Source organism: Aulonocara stuartgranti, assembly GCF_965226115.1.
Source record: "Aulonocara stuartgranti genome assembly, chromosome: 8".
NCBI lineage: Eukaryota > Metazoa > Chordata > Actinopteri > Cichliformes > Cichlidae > Aulonocara > Aulonocara stuartgranti.
Genome location: NC_138959.1, coordinates 22,426,570 through 22,443,814, shown reverse-complemented (window position 1 = coordinate 22,443,814; position 17,245 = coordinate 22,426,570). Strand labels below are relative to the sequence as shown.

The window sequence follows — 17,245 nt, the reverse complement described above, 5'->3', positions numbered from 1 at the left end:
ACAAAAAAAGGTGTGTCCCAGGTCAAACTGCATGATCAGCATTCCTGGGCCTCGTCCTTGATTTGTTTTGCTGCATAACAAAAAGGAAGTACTGTTCCTGAGGAGGGCAGGCCTGCGCAGGCTAATACTTGCGCAAAAGCAGGAAGAAGAAATTAGAGTTTAAACCCCATGTGAGTTGTACTGACAGTCTCAAAGCTGATGTCACTTGGAGGGCGATTATCTGGCTACACATCAGGTAAAAGCTGTTCATGAGCATTTTGCTGTCGATAAAGCTCAAAAAGGACTTACCGGTAACAACATTATGTTGTTTGGTTTTTCAGCTCTGTCTTGTAGTCTAGACACCTATTAATCAGAACCCTTTCCTTTTATATCAGATGAGTTTTTATTGTTATAACTGAACACTTAGGAAAATTACATAAACATTGCAGCGTTTTTCAAGCAGTTTGTTTAACCTGTGTTAGCTCTGAGCAGAAGTGGTGCTGCCTGTTCTTCTTACCTTCACACCAACTACAGCGTTCCCATCTGCTGAGACATGGAGTGTCAGTGTGAGAAAGACACCCCTGAGGATGCAGGTAGGCAAAATATACATAAAAAAATAAAAATTTACACACAAAAAATATGATATTGACTTTTTTTTTAAATTTATTGGTCTTTTTTTAGTATCATATTCTGATGCATCTTTATTTCTGCAAAATGTATGTTACATGTAAAGTGTTGAGTTCAGGCATTGTAGTTTGCGGTCTTTACAGCCAAGTTAAGTCTTAAAAATAAGTGTAAACAATCAAAAACCATGAGACACAGCTTTCTTGGGATCCTTCAGGGGATTTCATTTCTATTTTTTTTTCTAAATGTGGGTGAAAGGCTAAACTGATGCTAAGTTGTGAACAGCTCTGCACCGCTAATGTCATGTTTGCCTCCCTGCCTTCTCCTTGATAGGCTGGTGGATGAACACCAACAGTGTCCAGATGGGACTTTTTACCGTGGTGGGGTATCTTCTCTACAGGTTCTCACAGAGTCAGTCACACAGCAACACCCACACGTGTTCTGTTTAATGACTTTTACTGATTCTAGAAAATAAATAATGAATCTGTAATAGGGAACTATTTTCAGGTAGTAAACAGATGTTTTTAAATCTTACTAGTCTTTTTTTCCATTTCTTTTTCTTTTAAACTTCTCCTGCCTCAACTCTCGCGGCCCGGTACCGGTCCGAGGCCCGGGGGTTGGGGACTGCTGCTGTAGACAGTCTATAGGCTCCTCTTGTTAGCTGTTTTCTTTTATTTATTTATTTTTTATATCTTTTATTTTAGATCTCACATTATTATCTGAGTGGTTGTCATGCCAGACCTGACAGGGTGTGAGGGCCAAGTTATCGAAAGACAGGAGATAAGGGGGGTGGAGGGGGTAATTGCGAGTAACATACCGCAAACATACGACACACTAGTCTAAATCTTTAAACCGAATCAATAACCTGTCATCTGAACACTTAAATGATTCAAAATGGGACAGAGACTAGAAAGAGAGAGCGTATTTCTCCTATACTGGCTTCTCTTTACTGGCTGCCAGTTAAATGCATAATCAAATTTAAAATCCTTCTCTTGGCATGAAGATCATAAATAATCAGGCCCTGTTCAATTTAATTCAATTCAGTTAAATTCAACTCAACTCAGTTTTATTTATATATCACCAAATCACAACAGTAATCTCAGGCATTTTCTGACAATAATAGAGAAAACCTCAACAATCAGAACAACCCCTTATGAGCGAGCATTTGGCAACATCGGGGAGGAAAAACTCCCTTTTAACAGGAAGCAACCTCCATCAGAACCAGGCTCAGAGAGGGAGACAGGACAAAAGATACACTGAATCATCTCTTAGTTACAGTGGGGCAAAAAAGTATTTAGTCAGCCACCGATTGTGCAAGTTCCCCCACCTAAAATGATGACAGAGGTCAGTAATTTGCACCAGAGGTACACTTCAACTGTGAGAGACAGAATGTGAAAAAAAAATCCATGAATCCACATGGTAGGATTTGTAAAGAATTTATTCGTAAATCAGGGTGGAAAATAAGTATTTGGTCAATAACAAAAATACAACTCAATACTTTGTAACATAACCTTTGTTGGCAAAAACAGAGGTCAAACGTTTACTATAGGTCTTTACCAGGTTTGCACACACAGTAGCTGGTATTTTGGCCCATTCCTCCATGCAGATCTTCTCGAGAGCAGTGATGTTTTGGGGCTGTCGCCGAGCAACACGGACTTTCAACTCCCGCCACAGATTTTCTATGGGGTTGAGGTCTGGAGACTGGCTAGGCCACTCCAGGACTTTCAAATGCTTCTTACGGAGCCACTCCTTTGTTGCCCGGGCGGTGTGTTTTGGATCATTGTCATGTTGGAAGACCCAGCCTCGTTTCATCTTCAAAGTTCTCACTGATGGAAGGAGGTTTTGGCTCAAAATCTCACGATACATGGCCCCATTCATTCTGTCCTTAACACGGATCAGTCGTCCTGTCCCCTTGGCAGAAAAACAGCCCCATAGCATGATGTTTCCACCCCCATGCTTCACAGTAGGTATGGTGTTCTTGGGATGCAACTCAGTATTCTTCTTCCTCCAAACACGACGAGTTGAGTTTATACCAAAAAGTTCTACTTTGGTTTCATCTGACCACATGACATTCTCCCAATCCTCTGCTGTATCATCCATGTGCTCTCTGGCAAACTTCAGACGGGCCTGGACATGCACTGGCTTCAGCAGCGGAACACGTCTGGCACTGCGGGATTTGATTCCCTGCCGTTGTAGTGTGTTACTGATGGTGACCTTTGTTACTTTGGTCCCAGCTCTCTGCAGGTCATTCACCAGGTCCCCCCGTGTGGTTCTGGGATCTTTGCTCACCGTTCTCATGATCATTTTGACCCCACGGGATGAGATCTTGCGTGGAGCCCCAGATCGAGGGAGATTATCAGTGGTCTTGTATGTCTTCCATTTTCTGATGATTGCTCCCACAGTTGATTTTTTCACACCAAGCTGCTTGCCTATTGTAGATTCACTCTTCCCAGTCTGGTGCAGGTCTACAATACTTTTCCTGGTGTCCTTCGAAAGTTCTTTGGTCTTGGCCATGGCAGAGTTTGGAGTCTGACTGTTTGCGGCTGTGGACAGGTGTCTTTTATACAGATGATGAGTTCAAACAGGTGCCATTCATACAGGTAACGAGTGGGGGACAGAAAAGCTTCTTGCAGAAGACGTTACAGGTCTGTGAGAGCCAGAGATTTTCCTTGTTTGAGGTGACCAAATACTTATTTTCCACCCTGATTTACGAATAAAGTCTTTACAAATCCTACCATGTGAATTTATGGATTTTTTTTTTTACATTCTGTCTCTCACAGTTGAAGTGTACCTCTGGTGCAAATTACTGACCTCTGTCATCATTTTAAGTGGGGGAACTTGCACAATCGGTGGCTGACTAAATACTTTTTTGCCCCACTGTATGCAGCAATATGCTTAGGATGCTGCAGACTTCCCATGATTCAATGAGTGTTTCGTCTTTAATCAGCTGTTTTCTCTCTGTGTGTTCATACACCACTCAGCATTTCATTATTAGTCACTATTCATCTCTTGCTCATGTCTACAGTGTCTTTTGTCCTGTATCAGCTGATTGAATGTAGAGTTTGATCATAGTAAATCCAAAAGAGACAAATAAAAGAGGGCAGTATGGATCCTACAGTTATGGCATATGAATAAATCCATGTTCATTATAGAAAATTATTATCACACTATTATTATCACACTCTGCGATACTCATTCTAGCCACACTTCCCTGCAGCTCTCCCAGCTCTGATTCGATGGCCGATTCGTCTCTTTTGTTCTTTAACTGGTGAGTTTATCTAAGCTAATACTTCACTTTGACTTCCAAGTTTCAGGACAAAACCAGCAAAATGAAACTGAGTTAATTCATGCACACTGATTATTTCTTTTCCCTTCAGGTCTGTCAGCTCTTTGGGGGTGGATAAGTCGGCTTGTGGGAACCCTCCGAGGTATAAAGCACATCCCCCATTTTACCATTTAAAACAAAATCTGTTAAACAGGAGCTGACTTTTTCCACTCCATGTCTCGTGTCTCAGTAATCCAGACCTTGTTTAAGTGGCTGTCTCGGATTTGGCGCTTTTTAGCCAGTAAGTATTTCTCGTATCTTTGTTGGATTTTGTTTTCTCTTCACTGCGTGTTGCAAATAGGCTTTTTCGGAGAGAGTGTAAAAGAAAACGTTTAGAATCTGAGTGGCTATCAGAGGACGTGACCCAGCAGTGCAAGGAGACATGTGACAGCAGTTTAAAATGTGAAGGCATCACAGCTGTTTCTGTGATACATGCGAGTAATTACAACACTAATGTAAATTTCTGTTTGCTTGCTTCCTCAGCATTTTCCTCAAGGTTCAAGTGGATCGCTGCTGTCATCAAAGCCATCAACAGTCAGTTTGTTGTCTTTTTTATTAGCTATATTTAGCTACATACTCTATATATCAATATGTATTTGTTCATTTTTTGTAGTTTGTTTTTGTGCTTTTATGGGATTTGTCTCACAAAACGATCAATGGTCTCAGAAGCTAGTGGTTTTACAGAATCAACCTTATGAGAGGTTTTCTGGTATGTTTAAGAACTCTCATTCAAAACTCCTTCAGTTTCAGGATATTTCAGGTTCTTGCGTCCTTATAATGCCCATTTTGCATTATAAGGATTATGGAGTGATTCATTTTTCTGAGATATATTTCTTGTTGTACTTGCAAATCTGTTCAGGATCATTATCCTGAGCACAAGATCCACTTTCAGCTCAGCCTCAGGTTTCAGACAAATGGTCTTACACTATCTCTCAAACTGGCCTAAAGCGTTCACTGATGTGACACAAAATTCATTCTTATGTCACTGACTGTATGTAAGTGAGGCAGCGATGTGCCCTCTTTTCCTGAATCACCATCTTTGGCATGTATTGTATTGTTTTCGGCAGCAAATATTGTTATTCCACACAAGTTCTTAAGGCTCTTCTTATAAATTTCCCAACTGAGAAAATGAAAAAAAAAAAAGAAATTTTAGATCATCAGATTGAGCTCTTTTTGATTTAGAATCACAGCTTTACCCCATAAGGCTTTTTTTTTTATTCTAAAATAATATTGTATTATCTCTGTAGATTCATCCAGAGACGGGTCTTTGAACTCACAGAATGATCAAGTCATTAGCAGCTTACTGAACCAAATGCTTGATCCCTCTGGTGGCAGCATTCCCAAGAAACCAGGTCTCAGGCTGGTCCTCCTGGGGCTTCCTGGTGGAGGACGGACTTCCTTAGCAGATACTTTAATGAACAACAGTGAGAGAAGCACCAAAAGGGTTCCTCTAAAGGAGAGTACTGTGCAAAGGAACTTTATAGATGGTAGAGAACTTATAGTAATTCAGACCCCAGATCTTTTGGGGACGTCACTAGGGAACAAAGAGAGAGCACTGGAAGTTCTGAGGAGTGTCCAGCTCGCCAGTCCCGGACCACATGCCTTTCTACTGGTGATGCGTGCTCCAGGCTTCACCAAGGGGGCTGAGCAGGATGCTGCCCAAGCAGTCCAAGCCACAATGGAACTGTTCGGTGTGGAAGTCAAGAGGTACATTATCCCAGTGCTCACTCGTGCAGACCGTCTGGGTCGAAGGAACACTTTAGATCAGCTGCTTGATGCAGATGCTGGAAATCTGAAAAGGGCTGTGGCACTGTGTGGCCAGAGGCCTGAGCTGGTGGATAACAGTCCCGACCGCCCTGCAGAGGAAAGAAGTGTTACACGCAGGCAGCTGGTGGAGCGTGTGATGGAGGTAATGGAGCTGAAGGGGCATTTTGTCCACGAGCTACAGAGAAGAGAAGACCACATGAGGGAGGTGCTGCTGGCTGATATGACCTCTGCACTGGCTAAAAGACTGGGATATATGTAGAGAGAGAAGAGAAGAAGAAAGGGCATTATGTGCAACAAGTTGGAAAGATGGTGGAGGTGGAGGTGTTTGCCACTGTTCAGTAGTGGACAGTGGTATGTATTATAGTTTCCAACATACCCTAGATTGTTTAAAAATATATTTCATATCAATTTTTATATTCTTAATTAGATTAATCCATCAATTTTTCATCACTTTGTGTTCTCCAGACGGCTGTTTACAGCTACTAAATGCTTAAATGTTTACTGTTTACTTTTCTCAGCAAAGTACTAATTGCTGATTGTGTGGCCCAAATATTTAGCTGTAGCTGTAGATGATAATTTGTCTACCTGTGATGCATAAAAGTCACTATTTGGAGAATTAGCATTTTAGAAATGAATATTTTATCAAATTTACTTCTGTTGTTCATTCTTCTTCCATAATTTAAGTGGGGGAAAAAACTACAAAACCTACAAAAATATATAAAAATTTTAAAGAACTAACTTGTCTGTCACTTATAGATAGATAACAAATAATTGTACGCCTAAATATGATAACATGATAATATGATAACAAATAAATGTACTCTTAAATATACTCATGAAACAACAATTACTTAAATTTTTCAAATGTATGGCTGTCAGTCAACTGTGGTTACCTAGCTTTGATAAGTAAAATTTTCCACAGACTTCTCTTGATAATGTAGCTAAAATGATGATAATGAATATAAGAATAGTGAAGCAGAGTTAGTTACATCAAATATTCAATACACTATGTGCTCTTATACTTTCACTCCCAAAAACTACAGTCAGAGTCACCAAGTATGCCAAATGTCATCTGGCTAAATAAATCCCATTAATACTAATATATTGCTATAGACTCAAAACCACAACAAGAAAAAGTTGTAATAGGATATAAGGACATAGGATTAAAGCCCATAAAATGTTTAAGTATTTTGTAGTTTACATGGTCTGAGAGGCACCTGGACCCCTACACCTCGTCTATTTTCAGGTTCCAGATTTATTCCAGATTCAAGTGTATTAAGACGCGTTTTTGACTGTTAAAAAAGTTGAGTGACAGATACAAGTAACTTAAGCTGTTCGGAAATATGAAATGATCCTCCTGTTGTTGTAATTACAGCAAATATCTATAGAAATGTTCTATCTGTTAAGTCTTTCTCTCTGATCTTTCCTGATTAGTAATGTTTCTCATATAACTTTCTACAGACACTAGAAGAACAGTAACAGTACAGTCTGTAAGCATAACACATATCAGAGAGCTGGCAGAGAGATGGGACACATATTGAGCATCTCTGCCACTCTACAAAACTATGATTTATTTATTCTTCACTATAAATCCCGTTTTCAAGTTTTTCTCCAAATCTAAATAACTCAATCTGTTATAGTAATTAACAGTAATTAATCAATTAAAGTCCGGCATCGGGATGCAAATATGTTACTTACTATCCAGGCATTTAATAATATATGCCAAAAAAAAAACGGTGAATCTCTTTTTTTAAAATAATGTTTTTATTTTTATTTTCCCTACAATTAACCTCGTTACCGTGTTGCCTCAAGCATCCTCTGCTGGTTACAAAAAGGTTTCAAAAGTTTTCATGCTTCTATAATATTTACACCTACTGCGATACACCAGCTACGGCAAGCGACGAGGGTCCATTAAGTTTAAAGCTTTCCGGGTTCACCCTGTCAACGGTCGCTGGGTGTGCTGCTGCTGCTACGGAGGAGCAACGATGTCGGAGCAGGAGTCTCTGAGGTGCTCCAGTGCCAGAAACCGTGGAGGCGTACAGAGGGTGGAAGGAAAACTGCGAGCCAGCGTAGAAAAGGGGGATTATTATGAAGCACATCAGATGTACAGGACTTTATTTTTTAGGTGAGACTTCGTTTTTACGCTTGTTCATTCGGTTATAATTGCCGTTTGGCTTCGAGGCCTGCCTGTTCCAGATCATTCTGCTGTCAACCTTGCTTCTACACCTGACTGTCTGTGATTGGTCTGCTTTCACAGCGGGCCCACCCACTCTTCGTGATCCTTGTGTTTGTTTGGACGGTCGCGTTTTCCATCTAGTCTCAAAACGGGACTGCTAACTAATGCTAGTTAGCCAGCTATGTGTTTGCTTTTGATGGCTGAAGTGTAGTTAGCTACCCGGACAATGCCTACCACAGATATTCTGCTTTTATGTGTAACTTGAAAGTCTCTTTATTCGTACATAACCGAATCTAGCGGCTAACTATTTTAGTAACTGCTGAGGTTGCAAAAACTTGTTAGTTGAAGATGTCCGGCTGAGTTAGCCAGTTAGCAACATTCTGCACTGTCGCGGTCTGGACCGAGATGGCTGGACGTGTTAACGCTAGCAAACGTGTCTTCATTCACAGCCTGTCCATTTAGAGACCTGAATAAGCCTAAGCGTTTGTTGAGTGTTTCAGTTTTTGTCATAAAAGCTCAGTCTTAACTCCCTGCTCCAACACTATGAAATCTGAGCTCTATTTAGTGCAATAACATTATTAGTCAAGGTGCAATACTGCTTAGCTCCGTATCACCAGCTTTTAATTAAAAAAAAAAAAGGTGCTATAAACCTATTTGAATCCAATTTGAAAACGTTCTTTCTCTCACAGTGGGTGAGTGTTGGCCTGCTCATTCACTGGTTTTCATGATTGAAGTGTTAACACCTGGAAATAAAGGGAGTCTAAAATATTGTTTTCCTTCATTGATACCTGCTGTGAAAAAGAAGGGAAGCAGGACTGAGCTAGTGTGCCTTGGAAACGGATAGTGTCATCTCTTGTGTAATACTGATACTCTGTCTTGCATCAGGTACATGTCACAGGGGAAACATGCGGAGGCCAGGGAGCTGATGTATAACGGAGCATTGCTCTTCTTCAGCTACAACCAGGTACATGCAGCACTGAGTTTGTTAGAAAGCAAATAATTTTGGCTGTAATAATTGACTTGTTTTGTGTAATTATAATATTTTATAGTAGATCATTAACCCAAGTTCCAGACAGTTCCTGACGGTGTAGATTTAAAAAAAAAAAAAAAAAATTACACTTGCTGTGTTTTGGTTTGCAGCAAAACAGCGCAGCAGATCTGTCCATGCTGGTGCTGGAGGTTTTGGAGAAATCTGAGACAAAAGTTGAAGATGAAATATTAGGTGGGTGCAAGACTTTGTGTTTTAAAGTTCATCTACAAGACTTCTTGTAAATAGTGGTAAATACATTTTTTCTATTGAAATAAATATTACCAAACTAAAATCACATATAGAATATGTGCAGCTTATCAAACATATCCTGATCATTAACTGCTGCAATAGCTGAACTGTGGATTTGTGCTTCATATAAATAATTGATCAGCTAAATCTCACTTCTCTATCTGTGTGTATAACTGATCGCAAATGATGTAGCAATAAATCCTCATGATAGTCAAAGAAGTCTGCACAACAGGGCATTTCATTTATATTTCTCTGATTTATTTATTTATTTTTTTAAGAATGTCTGGCTAACCTGTTCAGCCAGATGGACCAGAACTCTCCAGAGAGAGTAGCATTTGTTTCCAGAGCCTTGAAATGGTCCACAGGAGGGTCTGGCAAGTTGGGTCATCCAAAACTACACCAGCTGCTTGCTGTCACTTTGTGGAAAGGTAAAAGTTGATCATGTTGATTATGTAGCGCAGAGAGTAGAAGGTTTTTAAATGTACGTATTAAGATATCAGTAGACACCATCGGTTTACTGATAGTCTGTGAGATATATTGATTAGTAACAGTGAACCCATGACTGCAAAGTAATAATTAATGCCAGATTGCACACTTTGTCAATGGCTGATTGGCTTGATCAATAAAAAACATACAAAATGTTTCGATGCACATACACACTAGATTTAATTGTGGGTGTGTATGATGTCTAGACTACTCAGAGAAGACACACAACACCCTATTCCAAAAAAATTGGGGCTCTGTGTGAAATGTAAATAAAATCAGAATGCAATGATTCACAAATCACACAAGTACATATGTTATTTACAATAGAACATAGAAAACATATCAAGTGTTTAAACTGAGAAGAACTATTTTAAGAAAAATATTAGCTCATTTTGAATTTGACGGCAGCAACACATCTCCAACAAGTCTCCTCGAGCTGAGGAGAGCAGTTCTTTGACTCTTGGGAGAATGTTAGCAAAAGGGTCCCATTCTTGTCTTATAGAGATTCCAGCTGCTTTATAGTCCTGACTGTTGCTGAAGTTTTGCTTCATGAAGCACTAAATGTTTTTAGTTGGTGAGAGTGTAATGTACTGCAGGCAGGACAGTTCACCACCTACATCTTCTTCTAGTAAGGAGCCATGCTGTTGTAGTAGTAGTAGCTGCAGTTTGGCATTGTCTCACTGAGATATGCAAGGCCTTCGATGTAAAAGACATCCAGATGGGAGCATATGTTGCTCTAAAATCTGTACAGATAGATGAGATATTCAAAGTGTTCACAGCTTTACACTTAAGAACATTATTTTGACATTGTTACACAAGTTGTAGACTGTTTTTTGCAGATTGGTGAAACTCTGCCAATCTTTACATACTTTACTCTGCTTCTCTAAGATGCCCTTTTTAAAACCCAATCATGTTACTGACCGCTTTCCAGTTAGTTTAGAAAATATTCCTCTCACTGTTTCTTTTTGTGCCACTTGCATTTCCAGCCTTTTGTTGCACCCTTTCCAACATTTTTGTTGAAAAGGGTGCAACATCCAATGTCTTTAAAACACCTTTGAGACATTTTAACTGCCATCAAATTCAAAATGAACTAATCTTTTAAAACAATGGTGCATTTTTTTTTCATTTCAAACAATGGCTATTCTATTTTAAATAAAAGGAGTTTGTGGGTTTATGAAATCCCTGCATTTTGTTTTTATTTATATTATACACAGTGTTTCAACTTTTTTGAAACTGGGTTTAAAATTCAATAGCTTTGTATGTGTTAAAACATAGTGTCATATCACAAGGTCAGAGTGTGTCCTTATTCTAGAAACACGGGGCATTTGCTCCTTGTATCAGTCCGTCTTGACTAATTATGCTCGCATGACATCTTCTGTGTATAATGACATCCTGTTTGGTGTCTTTCCTGGTAACGTTGTTTTGTTTTGCTTGCTACATCATTACTGTCCTGATGTTGCCATCTTGGAAATTAAGATGTTGTTGTATTTTTCTTTTAAATCGTCAGAGCAAAACTACAGTGAGTCTCGTTATCACTTCCTGCATTCCTCTGACGGGGAGGGCTGTGCACACATGTTGGTGGAGTATTCAGCATCACGAGGCTTCCGCAGTGAGGTTGACATGTTTGTGGCGCAGGCCGTCCTACAGTAAGTGAACTGTCACCTTGTCACATTCTCAGATGCAAAATTAGGAAACGGGGAGGGAGCTAAATTTAAGTCTGTGAAGGTTCTCAGTCATCCAGGTCATCGAGCTAAATTTAACAGTGGGGTTTTTTTTGTTTTGTTTTGTTTTTTGGAAAGCTGAGTTTGATTTCATTAGCTAAACCCCAGATCTGTTTGATCAAGACATCAGAGAGAGCTCCAAGGAGGCCAAATACAACACAAAGTCTCACATTTTCAAAAAAAAAAACCATCTTGATGATCCCCAAGACTTTTGGGAAATATTCTGTGGTAAAACTAAGACAGCATTTCATAAAAAGTTCATACCAACAGTCACGCATGGTGGTGGTAGTGTGATGGTCTGGAGCTGCTTTGGCGCCTGCATGACTTGCTGTAACTGATGGCACCATGAATTCTGCTTTCTCCTGAAGGAGAATGTTCGACCATCAGTTCATGACTTGAAGCTCAAGTACACTTATGCATCCCATCTCTGAATGATTAAACATAAATGAATAAATAACTCAATAAGTCACGGTTTTGGAGTGTCCTAGTCAAAGTTCAGACTAAAATCTGATTGAGATGTTGGGCATGACACTAAACAGGCAGTTATGACAAATGCTTGATTGCAGGTCTTGCAGCCAAAGATAACACAACCAGTTATTAGGTTAGAGGGCAATTCATCTGTGGTTTTCTAATGTTTCTGATTGGAGTAGGTGGCACTCATAGGAATCCTTTTGTGCAGAAGAGTCACATGACATGCATTTTTATGTGAGTGACCAAGCGCAGAGTCTGAAACAGAAATTCCACCTTAACAGAGAAATTTGATGACAGTGCTAGTGATTCCTGTTATAAACGGGGGATTTAGGTTTTGTTGAACCAGCTAAATGCAAAAAAGCCTAGCTGTGTGGAGCTTGGTTTGCAGTTTACCCCTCAGGAGTATTGAGTATAGTGTCGGTGTTCAGAAGCGGTAGAAATGGAGAAAATGGTACTGACGCATCCATCTCCAACATGTCGACCAGCAGCTGCATCTATTTTTAGTCTGTCAGCCATTTCTTCAAAGAGGCTTTGAGCATCATTTACCTTTATTATCATGCCATCTCCATAACTCTCCCTTTCTTCTCTCAACTCTCAAACCCTCCAGGTTCCTCTGCTTAAAGAACAAAAACAGCGCTTCCGTGGTGTTCAGCACGTACACAGAGAAACACCCGTCCATAGAGAGGGGCCCTCCTTTCGTGCAGCCTCTACTAAACTTTATCTGGTTTCTGCTGCTGGCAGTGGACGGGTGAGGACAGATGTTGGGATTGTTGAGTTTGCTTATCATGCCTGACAGAAGTAAGCTTAAAAATATCAGTGAATTGTTTTCATCATTTAGATGCTTTTTGTTTGTTTTCTTTAGGGGTAAATTAACAGTTTTCACAGTGTTATGTGAGCAATATCAGCCTTCCCTGAAGAGGGATCCCATGTATAATGAGGTGAGTGTTGAGCTGCAGCTTCTACTGTTTGTCTTTGCCCAGAATGTATGTAACAAATGACTACGCCATGTGCACTAGGCTAACTTAACCTTTGAATTCATTTGGTTAAAGATGTTGGAGAAAGTCTGTCATTGAAGTCGCATCATGGGGTTAAACTGCCTGTAAACACAGACTCTACTCAGGTGTAATCCTCTCTTCCTCTCTCTCTTGACATTTTTGTGACTCCTCAGTATCTCGACAGAATAGGACAGCTTTTCTTTGGCGTTCCACCCAAACAGTCCCCATCGTATGGCGGACTACTAGGTGAGTTGGCAAACACAACTGATGTGTATATACACACACACGTTAATAGACTTACCAGCAAGATGAAGAGAAAAACTGATAGCGATGTTTTTCATCACCAGCTACTTTTGAATGTGATGCTACCAAGAAACTACCTGAAGCGTCTGCATCATTTATGAAGGTGCTTCAAAAGCTATTAGACAAGATGTAAAATAACAGGCAGCTTAATTAAAGGAACTGTTTGTAGTCGTGACTCTTACCCATGTAGAATGTAGGCTGTCTGACCTGGTTTTAACCCCCAGGAACTTGTATGTTTAAAAAAAAAAAAATGAGGGGAATATCATCACTGTAGTTTCAGTGGCCACATGGACATAAACACTTTGTGTCACCAGACCACCAAAACAGTTTAAAAAGCTGGATATTAACCTTATCCGTTTCTATTTGAGATTTCTATTTCTCTTTTTTACGTCTCTGTTGGAATTTGAAGTAGGAGACTAATAAGGTGGCAGATCCTCTGACAGAAGGAGGCTTGTGACCAAATACGAAAGAGCAGAAATGGAGACCGTGATGGATGGCTCAGCTTACCGCTGGAAATGTTTAATCCAAATCTTTTAAATTATTAAAGTTTAAATGTTTTCCTGCAGTTGTTTTTTGTGTTCCTTGTCAGTAAAATAAAGATATATTTCACCTTAGGGCTGTTCGATATAACGATATATATCGGATGATGATATAAAAACACCTATCGTTTCATTTTACGCTATAGTTTGTTTCGTGGTGTCGCAAAATAAACTGTTTACGGCAATATTTTTTTCATCGTTTTGATGGTCACTGTAGCGGCTATATTAATTTCTTAAAGTTCTCTCTTTCTCTTATGTTTAATATAACCACACTACGGAGGGACAAGCGCCTGTTTTTATGCGTTGTTGTTAGCAACAATGACAGTAAAACCATTGCGTGTCTGCTTGTTTCCACATAAACCTTTCACAATAAAGCTCAAGATTCTGTTGAGACTTTTCAAAATAAACCGAGTCACGTAAAAGTATGCAGAGTACTTACGGATGAGAAGCAAAAAGCCGTCAGGTGCTAAAAAATAAATGTTAGACTCAAACGTTAGAACAGGCTTTTTCCCGCAGCACGCCGTGTAATAAATACTCTCAAAGAAACGGCGGCTGTTACAACTTATGTCTAAAAATGTATAGTTTGATGCATCAGTTAAAACACTCGACTCCAGCTACACGACACCCAGCTGGAAACACTTTACACAAGTCGAGCTGCCTGCGATTCACAGAATTTACAGAAAATGTTACATTTCTGTGATTTATATCGTTATCGGGACGATGGATGTCTTATGACCAAAATCTCATATCCCGATATATCGCACAGCCCTATTTCACCTCAGTTGGCTTTGCAGCAGCCTTTGAAAGAATGATGATTGCTGTTTTGCACCTTGCAGGCAATCTGCTGAACAGCCTGATGGGTTCGGGTGAGGAGGATGACGGAACTGAAGAACCTCCAGAGGACAGCCCCATAGAATTAGACTGAGCACGCAGCCTGGGACGAGGGAATCAAGAACAAACACACGAAAAATAATGAATAAGACCACCCAGCCTCCTTCCTTCAGGTCCACCGCGGGGTCAGGGCACGGTGGTGGTCTGTGATTTCAGAGGTGTGCTGTTTAACAGAAACATCATCTCTCAAATCATCCAGTCAAAAAAAAGCAAGAAAGAAAAACTATTGGACCGGCAAAACAAACAAATACAAAAAAACACCCCCGTCAGCACTGCCTGGACTGACAACGCCAAACTGCAAACTGTTTTTGTGTTGAACTGTTATATACAATTATTTTAATCATCATTTTTGTTCTTTAAGGGTGTAAGATTTTTAAACAAGACATCACAACTGTCCTCTCTGCTTGTGAAAACCTGCTCCTAGGAGGTAGTTGGAGTCTCAGTGGAGAGGACAGCATCACAAGTCTGTCTCCATGACATAATGTCGCAGATAAGAGGGTTTAGTTGACTCACAGCAAGTCTCCAACTTGCCACGGTATAGCTGCTGTTGGCGTTTTTCAACTTATTCCGTTACAGGTTTCTTCTTCATCTTCTTCTCTCAGTAGGATATTAAATTATGCTTTTTAGTTGAGGTCAGGTTTCAGCATCTCATCTGCGGTTTAATGGACATTTAAAAAAACAAACAAACCCCATCAGAGCTCTGAAGTTATTATCAGAGGTCACGTTGCACCTTAAACATCCACCAAACAAACCATTCTGCAGTGTCATTTCTGTTGTGTAACACTACTGCAAACACACAGCTGTCTGTATCAAACGGCTCCGTTGTTGTGTGGTTCAACTTTTTGCCCTATGCTGGCTGAACTGCTGCTGAGTTGCTTTAAATCTCCAAGATGAATTCTGCCCCCCCCCCCCCCCCCCCCCAAAAAAAAGAGAATAAAAAACCCTCGGATTTGACTTTTTGTTCCAACTGCAAGACATCAAATTTTAAAGCACTTACACAGCTGCAAAAGTGACCTTTTTTTTATGAAAGGAGCGAAATCGGACACTGTGAAACGAACGTTTGTTAGACTTAAACTTGCATCGCATGTTGTAAATTGCTAATATTTAAACCAGCTGCTTCACTCTCGTTCTCGCGCCTCTGTTTTAGGTCCGAACCAGGTTTTTCTTGGAGGCGGTGAAACATCAGTTCAGCCGGTGCGAAATAAGAAGCATGATTCATTCAGTAGCTGCTGCTTATCAGTGTTAAAGTCATCGGCCCTCGGAGAGCACAGCGTTCTTGTCTTTTACTCACATTGAGAACTTCTCATTGTGACTTGTGATAACTTCAGGTCTTGTCAGTCTGTTTTTCGAAGTCCCAATTGTGCTCCATGTTATCTGAAAACACCTTTTTCAGCCCTGATTATTTGAAAAAGGTGTGCAACACTTTTCCTTCAATAAATGGCAGAAAAATTGGAATGTCTACAGGTCTTCCAGTGTAAAGTAATCTTTATTTGGTTAAACATTTTTCTTCCCATCAGCAAAGAAACAGATTTTAATCCACATCTCCGTCGCTTTTTTTAAAACTGCAAAAAAATAAAGCGTCTCTGCTCTCTGAGGGCTGTTCTAGTTTACTTTTATGTAGTTACGTGTTGGGCTGTGGAAGTCCTAAAAGGCCAATATTAATAATAAAATAAAAAGAACAGCAAATAACCAATGAAATACATTAAAAAAACAAACATTAAATGGTCTGATAATTCAATACATTAATTTCTGGGGAACTTCAGTTTTTGTGTTTTTTGCATTTAAGTATATTAAATAAAATGAAGACAGTAGGTAGCAGTCAGAATAATTTATTGAAACACATCATTACTGACATTCCCCACAGAATCGGGCAGCTGCAGAGGGACAGACTGAATAGTGTAGACGCTCCGTGTCGTCAGTGTTTATCTCGTGTTGGAGAGAGACCATTTCTTTCTGCAGTTGTCGTCAGAAATCCTCCTATTTAAACGGCTGTTGTTAGTCATGAAACATTCAGAACTAGGTTCATCCTGCTGGCTTCTGTTACCCCACAGATCCGGGTCCACCTTCCAAAAGGGAAATTCAGGCCAAAATGACTTTCAGGCGAGTACATCCAAGCACGTGTTACCGTGTTGTCAGTTACATTTTTATTCAGTGTTAATTTTTCACAGCATCCTTTGAGTTTTGTAAGCAAAGGGAAAAAAATAATTTTGTTTTCTTAACCTGAAAGTCAGTTTAGTCAGATGTGTCCTGTTGTTACCAGGAAGAAGTGTGTGACCAAAGGCCTGCAGTGTGTGTCGGTGAGCGTCATCACGACTGTTTGCTGCTGTTTCTGATCATTTTGTCCTTTGAAAGCTAAAGCGAAGTGTTTGACTTTTCAGCTGTCACTAAATAAGAAAATAAACTACAACTGAGAAGAGTGTGAGAATGTGAAACGGCTTCCTTGTTGTTATTTATTTGCAAGCACTGGGAACTACAAAAATTATAAGCTGGTAAAACAGCTAGCACCAGCGAGACAGAGGAGTTTCTCTGTGAAACCATTTAAACTTGTGTCATTAACTTGGGCTGTGAGGCTGCAGCTTATCAGAGGTTTAAAGGTGGTGGTTCAGCTCCTGATAAAAGTATGTGGGGTCCTTTATCCCCTAGCAAGGCCTATTTTAGTTTGGTGGGAGGCTGTTTGTGTCATTTGCAG

The 17,245-nt window shown here is 40.0% G+C and overlaps 2 protein-coding genes across 4 annotated transcripts; both read left to right on the top strand.

Moving 5' to 3' along the window:
* Window positions 1-31: 31 nt before the first annotated feature.
* Window positions 32-6,468, top strand: LOC309712912 (GTPase IMAP family member 7-like). Of its 2 annotated transcripts, none has more exons than XM_082544102.1 (8): window positions 32-235; window positions 472-572; window positions 937-1,014; window positions 3,821-3,871; window positions 3,981-4,031; window positions 4,119-4,169; window positions 4,412-4,462; window positions 5,176-6,468. In XM_082544102.1, exons 2-8 carry the CDS (start codon window positions 533-535, stop codon window positions 5,952-5,954), a joined length of 1,101 nt encoding a protein of 366 aa, XP_082400228.1. In that variant the 5' UTR covers window positions 32-235; window positions 472-532; the 3' UTR covers window positions 5,955-6,468. The 2 variants fall into 2 exon arrangements, with proteins under 2 accessions (XP_082400228.1, XP_082400227.1); XM_082544101.1 differs by having other exon boundaries at window positions 462-572.
* A 1,129-nt stretch (window positions 6,469-7,597) lies between these two features.
* Window positions 7,598-16,988, top strand: get4 (guided entry of tail-anchored proteins factor 4). 2 transcript variants are annotated; one of them, XM_082543860.1, is made up of 9 exons: window positions 7,598-7,820; window positions 8,757-8,835; window positions 9,012-9,093; window positions 9,429-9,578; window positions 11,144-11,282; window positions 12,436-12,576; window positions 12,691-12,766; window positions 12,997-13,069; window positions 14,502-16,988. In XM_082543860.1, the coding sequence occupies exons 1-9, from the start codon at window positions 7,681-7,683 to the stop codon at window positions 14,588-14,590; spliced, it is 969 nt and encodes a 322-aa protein (XP_082399986.1). In that variant the 5' UTR covers window positions 7,598-7,680; the 3' UTR covers window positions 14,591-16,988. The 2 variants fall into 2 exon arrangements, with proteins under 2 accessions (XP_082399986.1, XP_082399985.1); XM_082543859.1 differs by lacking the exon at window positions 7,598-7,820 and adding an exon at window positions 7,910-8,127.
* The last annotated feature ends 257 nt before the right edge of the window (window positions 16,989-17,245 follow it).